Raw genomic sequence first — 9,172 nt, forward strand, 5'->3', positions numbered from 1 at the left:
ATATATATATATATATATATATATATATATATATATATATATATATATATATATATATATATATTTACTGGGTGTCCCAGATCACCTTCACAATCTCTCGTGAGGACGTAGGGCGGATTGAGATGAACACAAATGTCCCATATTATTTTGCAATATTCGCAATAATAGTTGAGATATTAATTTAAAAAACTGGTGAATAATCACGCGCGATATGGTAGATAAGTTGCAGTGGCACCCTATACTTATACATTATACCGCTTATACATTATACTTATATATTAAATCAAACTGAACAAAAAAGTCATCTACCATTTTGCAAATGACCACATAGATTTTTAGCTATTAATTAAAGAAAATGTGTACATTATGATACACAATCATGTAATAATTTTCTTTAATTAATATCTAAAAATCTATGTGGTGATTTGCAAAATAGTAGAGAACTTTTTTGTTCAGTTCGACTTAATGTATAAGTATACGATAGCAGACGGCACTACTGCAGCTCTTCTATCATATCGCATGTGATCATTTACTAATTTATTTAATTAATATTTCGACTATTATTGCGAATATCGTAAAACGGTATGGAATTTTTGTGTTCATCTCAATCCGCTCTACGTCCTCACGAGAGATTGTGAAGGTGATCCGGGATACCCTATGTACATACACACACACACAAGGTGTCCCATTTAAAAAAAATCACCCTCATAATTTTTCAGCCAAGTATATTCAGCAAAAATGTTTCAGACAAAAGTTATCGGGTTTATAGAGAGACATCTGAAGGTGACCTTGACTTTGATCTTGGTGGTCATTCCGAAGGTTATTCAAAAGTCAACTTTGCTTTTTAAATAGAAACATATATTTTTTTCTTACGGAATTTTATTCCGCGTAAAAAAAATTAACAACTTTTGTTTGAAAAAATTTTTTATACGACCTCTATTTTCTAAGTTATTTACGAAAATATCTACAAAATTATTAGATTTAATAATTTTTTACTCGAATTCTATCAACTTTAACGAAAAATAGCAAGAGATAAAAATTGTTTATTTTCTTCTCGTAGAGCTCTGAAAATTTTTCAATTAATCTTTTAGTACTTTAAGAAAATGCAAGAAAATATAATACTAAAAGTAATTAAAAAATTCTGAAAAATTTTTCAGAGCTCTGCAACAAGAAAATAAATAATTTTTACCTCTTGCTATTTTTCGGTAAAGTTGATAGAATTCGAGTAAAAAATTATTAAATCCAATAATTTTGTAGATATTTCCGTAAATATCTTAGAAAATAGGAGTCGTACAAAAAATTTCTCAAACAAAAGTTGTTTGCTTCTTTACATAGAATAAAATTCCGTAATAAAAAAATATATGTTTCTATTTAAATAAGCAAAGTTGACCTCGACCTGACTTTGGTCAAATGGTACCTTCTTATGTCCTCCATTGAACCATATAACTTTTGTCTGAAACATTTTTCCGTATCTTCCATATTTTTCGGGATTTTTGTCTAAAGCATTTGAAATGGGACACCCTGTATATTAGATTTACAACATAATACTGAAAGAGTTGATCTATAAATTCACAAAAATTATTTATTTTTCAATACTTACAAGGGGAACATCAGGTGCCTGCTCCGGGAATTTTAATGCGCTTTTTATTCTTGGGCGAGAAAAAAACACATGTCCAGCTGCTTCAGCCAATGGGCTATAATTTCGAAGAAATCGATTTTTAAAAATGACTCTAATCGGCTGCGGCACACGATACGACCGTCGCTATCGAACAGCAGCAGCGCAGTAGGTAAGACGTTGGCTATGTACGCAATAGGTTGCAAATCTCGTCTCGTGCATTTTTTATTAAAAATTTGTTCTAATCTGTAATTATTTATATTATTGTAGATATACACGAAAGATTATTTATTTAATTATATTGATATATTTTTTTATATTTTTATGAAATTTTAAATTTTTAAATAATTATTGCAATAATTTGAAAAATCTGTATAAAGAAATATTATTATCTTTATAAATTTCATTTTAATTTAATATTATTAATTTTTATTACTTTTTGATTGTAATGAAAGTTTATAAATTTTCAAATTAGTAGATAATTTGTTCTCTTATTTGTTGTCTTATTTTTCTTTTTTTTTTATCAATCGTGCAATGATAAACAAAGGTTATGAAGCTTGTGCCGACATGTCACTCTTTAACGATTCTGTATTATTTGAGAAAATTTTCGTCTTGTAGCTCGTGATCACTCAAGTTTTTCTTACATTTTTATTTATGTGTCCATATGAATAACAACAACGACAACGACGGTAATAATAATTATTCCATACATGAATATTTAATTATGTATTAATTTGTAAATTTATAAAATTTCATTAGAATCAAAAAGTAATAAAAATTAATAATATTAAATTAAAATGAAATTTATAAAGATAATAATATTTTTTTGTTCAGATTTTTCAAATTATTACAATAATTATTTAAACATTTTAAAATTTTATTTTCAAGAAAAATATATTAATATAATTAAATAAATCTTTTTCGTATATATCTACAATAAATAATATAAATAATATAAATAATTATAGATAAGAACAAATTTTTAATAAAAAAAATATACGAGACGAGATTTGAACACGCAACCTACTGTATACGAAGCAAATGTCTTACCTACTGCGCTACCGCTGCTGCTGTTCAATAATGATGACAGAACGTATCAAGTGTACCGCGACCGATTAGAGTTATTTTAAAAATCAATTTCTTCGAAACAATGGCCCATTGGCTGAAACGGCCGAACACGTATCGTTTTTTCGCCCAAGAACAGCCTGTCAAAAATGCATAAAAATCCCCGAAACAGTCAACTGGTGTTCCCCTTGTTAGTATAAGATGTTGAATAAAGATCTTTACATTATTTGCTTTTTATGAATTTATGTTATTTCTTTGTTTATAAATTTCATGTTGTTATTTCTTTGTTATAAATTTCATGCACTTTACAAATTTCTAATTAATCAAATCTCAATAAAATAAATATACAAGATATTCTGTAGAATTTTAATTATACATTTAGATATTGAGATTAAAACATATCATAGTGTTATAGATAAAAAGAAAAAAATATTACCTATTCTTAACGAAATGGTACAATATTCACATCGGAAACAACCACGATGAAAGAATTTGCCTTCTGCACTAAGTCTCTCCATTAGATAAACCCTTTTATTGCAAAAATGACATATCTCCGAACCTCCCTGCGCCGGTAATACGATGGTAGGTTTAATTTTCTGTAAAAATAATTTATACCATCTAATAAGTAATTGTTAAACTTTGTCTTTCAGCATAAAAAGTATTGTTAAAAATTAAAAACTTAGCACACAAATTTTTTGATAAGATAAAATTAATTTTATATTTTTATATAAAATATTATAATATTCAATTATAACTGTTACTTTTATTAGTTATAATTGTATTAATAGCATACATACAACATATTCCTTAATATATTAGCTATTATATTATAAACTATTATTAGACATTTGTAATAAGATATTAGGTGGTAAACTTAGTTCCTGCGGTTTTTTGTTTAAAAAACTCATTTATTTCAACATCAAAAGCAAAAAATACATTAATCGAAGTATTTTCCCTCGCTAGCTATACATTTTTCCCATCTTTCGGGCAACGCGTAGATTCCGCGACGATAGAACGATTGGTCTTTTGATGCAATCCATTCGTCGATCCATTTTCGCACATCCTCGTAATTTCTGAAGTGTATATCCACCAAGCCGTGCTGCAACGACCGGAACAAGTAATAGTCCGAAGGAGCTAAGTCTGGTGAATACGCTGGGTGCGGGAGAACTTCCCACTCGAGCTGCATCAGTGTTTCTTTGACGGCTTTGGCAACGTGTGGTCGAGCGTTGTCGTGCAAAAGCATGACTTTACGTCGATTGCTGGCTACTGCTGGCCTTTTTTCCAACAATGCTTCATTCAGACGGTTTAATTGTGATTGATATCGATCCCCCGTGATACTTTCGTTCGGTCTGAGTAGCTCATAATAAACGACGCCGTGCATATCCCACCAAATGCAAAGCATTGCTTTGTGGCCATGAATATTTCTCTTTGGTGTGGATGTCGATGGTTGGCCAGGGTCTACCCATGATTTTCTTCGTTTAGGATTATCGAAGTATATCCATTTTTCATCGCCAGTCACTATGCGCCACAAAAAACTCTTCTTCTTCTGCCTTGCGAGCAGAGAAATAGAAATGTTTAAGCAATTCGCAATGGCATTTGCGGTTAATTCGTGTGGTACCCATTTTCCCTCCTTTTGAATTTTTCCCATTGCATGTAGACGTTTGGAAACAGCCATCGGAGTAACATTTAATGCTGCAGACAATTCTTGGAGCGTTTGAGTAGAGTTTTCGTCCAATAATGCCTGCAAATCGGTGTCTTCAAACTTTTTCGGTTGGCCTGAGCGTTCTTTATCATTGACATCAAAATCACCACTCTTAAATCGCTGAAACCATACTTGGCATGTTCTTTCCGATGGAGCATAATTGCCATAAGTTTCGAAAAGCAATTTATGAGCTGCAGCTGCAGTTTTTTTCAAGTCAAAGTAATGAAGCAGCACATGTCGAAAAAACAACTTATCACGTTCCATATTTAATCAAAAGAAAAAATAGCACTGCTCGCTTAAATGAATCTCTTCGCACTGAATTTTATTGACAAATGTCTAACCTCTAAAATGCAGTCAGTTTCAGATATCAAAATAAATTACACCTACAACTAACGTCATCTAACTGTGAGCCGCAGGAACTAAGTTTACCACCTAATAGATATTATCAATTTATAAAAATATGTTATATATTAAGAATACGAACTCTAGTAAGAAAAAAAGAGTCTTACTTCTACATAATACCATCTATCATAATATTTATGTATAGTAATATATTGTGTATAATAATATATCACACATGAAATAAATGCAATTTAGGTTTTTTCGACATGTAAGGTAGAGAACATAAATAAATTTATAATAAAGTATATAAAAAATATTTCATAAGAAAACTTTAAAAATAATGAAAATATACAAGAAGCGGCACCAAGAGTGATACCACTGATCCATAGGCCATGTGCCCCATTTCTGTGCAGTAAAAAATGTACTTAAAATGGGCACCAAATTAAAGATCTTGATAAGCTGATTACATAGATAAAAGTTTTAGAGTCGCCCAGTGTACCGTTCCAATACTACGATCTAAAAAATTCCCAAATTTTAGGCTACTTTCAAACTGATGTTTCTTTAGCAAAACTTAACGGATTTTAAAATGTTAAAATGCTACATTTAATAAAATTAAATGAAGAATTTAATAGTATAAATAGTATGGTCCAAACTGATCGGAAGTAGAAAATTCCAAAACGCACCTTAACCTACTCTAAAACATTAAAAATACTAAAATTGTTTTTGCTTAACTATTTTAAAAGCTAGATCAAACAAAATTCAATTTTTGAAATGAAATGAAAGAAACATGAAGAAAGTAGTCTAAAATTTGGAACTCTTTTGGACCGTAGTGTTGGAATGGCATACTACTGGGCAGCTCTAAAACTTATATCTCTATATCAGCTTATCAAGGCCTTTAATTTGGTACTTCCCTTATAAAAAGAAAACCCGAAATTTTGAAGGTTAACCTTCAAATTTGTGGGTTGACCACCAAATTTGAAGGTAGATCACAAAAGTTGGATGTTAACCCTCAAAATTTGGGGGTAGATCTTTAAACTTTCAGGGTAAACCCCAAATGATTTAGTGTCAACTCCCAAATTTTGGTGTTGACTCTTAATGAATAGTGTTGAACGTGAAACTTTCAGGGTAGACCCCAAATGATTCGGTGTCAACCCTCAAATTTCGGTGTTGACTCTCAATGAGTAGTATTGAACCTGAAACTTTCAAGGTAAACTTCAAAAGATTCGGTGTCAACCCCCAAGCTTTAATACTTACTCCTAATTTTAAGTGTTAACATTCAATCTTTCAGATTAGATCCCCAAATGTTTCGGTGCAAATCGACAAGTTTTGATGTTAACCCCGAACGGTAAATAACTAAAATAAATAAATCTAAATAAATCCCAGAGTTTTATTCGCACAAGCAACAATCATCTCTTTATGTTGGCCAAACGTAAGATCGGATAATAATCAACCTATATGAGTCATTTGTACTAAAAAAATTTATATTAGTCAAATTTAGTATGAGTCGTATATGCTGTGCGTAAATATTAACCCAGATAGCACAGAAAATTAAAAAATAATTCAACCGTGTGTCACAATTCTGAATTAATTTTCAGATGCAAAAGGAATTCTTCAAAGTTCAGTTCAGTAAAAAAAATTATTTTTGCATCTAAAAATGAATTCAGAATTGGTGACATACAACTGAATTCTTTTTTAATTTTCTGTGCTATCTGGGAAGATAATAACGTACTTGTTTTAAATAATTGATGAAATAATGTATTAATAAGTAACTAAAAAAATGTTTTTTAAAAATATATTGAAATATCTCCTCAGGCAGCAAGCTGTCGTTATTTTGACGTCAATGGGTGCTTTCCAATTGCTTAACACATTTTGACACATACGTACACAGAAATGCATAAAGTGTAACATTGTGTACGACTCGATTGGAACAAAGTGTGTACTAATGTGTACGTATGTCGAGTAGGATTATTTTTCAACACTATGCCTATGCCTTGGTATTTTGTTGTCCATACTTTTACTATCTTCAATAAATAAGATATTATACACTTCACTTCGCAAATGCCAACTTCTTCTCAAGCCGTCATGCTTATTAACTTTAATTGTCACTAGAAAACTTGTCACTAGTTTACACAAACGACTAGTAGCCCTCGAGCTGAGCACGGATGCGTAGTGTTGTGTCAACGTTTACGACAATTGGAATGTAATTTGTGTCGCCGTGTGCATGAAAGTGTCTACAACTGGAAAGCATTGCAACTGGAAAGCACCCCATATGTCGTTACTATTGATCAGTAATGTCCTTTAAAGACGTGTATTTAACGTCACGTTTTTAGACATCAAAATGACTGCGGAAAAATATATCTTGCAGAAAAGATTGCAACTAGTCAGCTTATGTTGATTTTAAATGAAATTTAGCTCTTTTATTTGATTTCTCACTATTTTCACGCATAAAAATTTACTCAGTAAAAAAATATTTTGGTTTTTAATATTTAATAAATGTTTATTTTGACATTTAGAAAATATTTTTTAAATGTAAAATGTTAACATTTAGAAAAACGTTTTTAAATGTTAAAATAAATGTTCATTAAATATTAAAAAATAAAACAATCTTCCAAATAACGTTAAAATAACATTAAAAACGTTATTTTAATGAAAAAAGAGAACTTATTCCATTATGTTTAACGTTTTAAAAATGTCTTCAAATTTTTTAAAAATGTTTTTTTAAATATTGTTTGCTTATTGGGTAACAGAAATAACTAATAAAGAAGTAAAAAAATATTATATTATATTCGTAACGTTTTTTAAATATTGCTGTAATATTGCTAAAGTAATATTTCAAATTAATGTCATTACAATATCTTTACAATATGCAATGTTGCAACTTTGTAGGAATATTGCTGCAAGCTTCTGTGCTGTATGGGTGATCATATCTCCCATTATTGTTTAAATTGATTATTATATGAAAATATATCTATAAGAATAGCAACCTTATCTTTTTATTTGAAAAAGAAATTCCTCTATAATATGATAAATTAAACGTTATCATAACGTCATTTTGCAAGAAAATGGGGTGGATCCCCCATGGCGCATTGCGTCCAAGCACCCGGGGGATGCCAAAAAATTGGTGTCGACCCCGGGGCTTATTTGTATTATTTGCACCGGATGAGGAGAGGTAACGGTGGAGACGGGCATACATGAACAGCAGGTCTTAAAGGATAGCAACTTTTGACTTTGAGAGACTGACAGCTGTACTATTTGGTACAGTAACATTGTTTCTCTCTGTAGTCGCCGTGCGCTCGGGATCGCGCCAGAGATGTCACTTCCGAACAGCATCTTTGAGCGTTATCTAGGAAGAGGACAGTGTCGTGAGCGTGGAGCGTCAGGTAGCTCAGTGGTTTAGAGCAGTCGCCCGGCAAGCGAAAGACCCGGGTTCGAGTCCCGGCCTAGCAAGACCGCGCTCTCGATATTTTTCTCTTTCTGGAACGAAAAAGATACGAAAAAGATTTTAAAATCAACATAAGCTGACTAGTTGCAATCTTTTCTGCAAGATATATTTTTCCGTTTGGGAGTTATACTTATTTGAAGATTTGCTCAAGGTTAACCCTCATTTCGGTGTTGACCGTTAATTGATGATCCGAATTTACACTAAACATTTGAGGGTTCTTTCGAGGGTATTTTTACACCAAAAATTGGATCTTTTTTTCGCTATTTTAAGTACATTTTTCACTGCCCAGAAATGGGGCACATGTTGGCGTCACTCTTTCTCATATAATCTTTTAATTTTTAAGAATTTTTCATATTATACATTAAGGTAATCCTAAAGAGCATACAGTATAAAACAGACACAGCAGATTGAGTGAAATAAATATAGTATGTTCTTTGTAGTTGAACTAGTACATACTTTCGAAATTTAAAAAAAAACATATAGTTGTAACAGTGTAAAAAAGAGAAAAGAGAACTAGTACAAGTTAGTGCAGCCATTTCAGTTACAAAAAACAGATTGAGTATAAACAGAACATAGTAAAGCCTATTCTACAATATGTCGTATGTCGTTATCGTATATCAAATTTATATTGACTAACAAGGGAGGTTAGGCAACCCGAAAATTCAGAACATTCTGAAAAAATTTGTGCAAGTAGAGTAGTTCATCCGTAACACAAAACTATTTTTTTTTCGTGCCATATTTGGTTTGAAAGGGTGATATCACCCCTTGAAAAAAATGCAGATTTGTTTTTTTCGCGTAATAAGTCCAGAACGGTGAGAGATATAAAAAAAAATTTAAACAAAAGTTGCATCTCATTTTTATGTCTACAAAACTACGTACAGACAATTATCGAAAAATCCATTTTTTTCGACTTACCCCTACCACCAATCCTTAAAATTAAGTTTTTGTACTGTGTAATTTTATGCAAAAATATTTCTCCACAACCTCTTTTCATACATCATAATCA

At 31.0% G+C, this 9,172-nt stretch overlaps 1 protein-coding gene across 7 annotated transcripts in view; it reads right to left on the reverse strand.

Annotated features, from left to right (window-relative positions):
- The window catches only part of LOC116843356 (F-actin-monooxygenase Mical), an 874,436-nt gene that overhangs the window by 475,227 nt on the left and 390,037 nt on the right, over positions 1–9,172 (reverse strand). For all 7 annotated transcript variants that reach the window (XM_032813731.1, XM_032813733.1, XM_032813730.1 and 4 more), the window contains one exon: positions 3,117–3,276. In XM_032813731.1, coding sequence (XP_032669622.1) covers positions 3,117–3,276 — 160 coding nt within the window. The remainder of the gene's footprint in view (positions 1–3,116; positions 3,277–9,172) is intronic.

Source organism: Odontomachus brunneus, unplaced genomic scaffold (genome assembly GCF_010583005.1).
Source record: "Odontomachus brunneus isolate Ranch 3 - 2012 unplaced genomic scaffold, Obru_v1 Obru_scaffold_032, whole genome shotgun sequence".
Lineage (NCBI taxonomy): Eukaryota > Metazoa > Arthropoda > Insecta > Hymenoptera > Formicidae > Odontomachus > Odontomachus brunneus.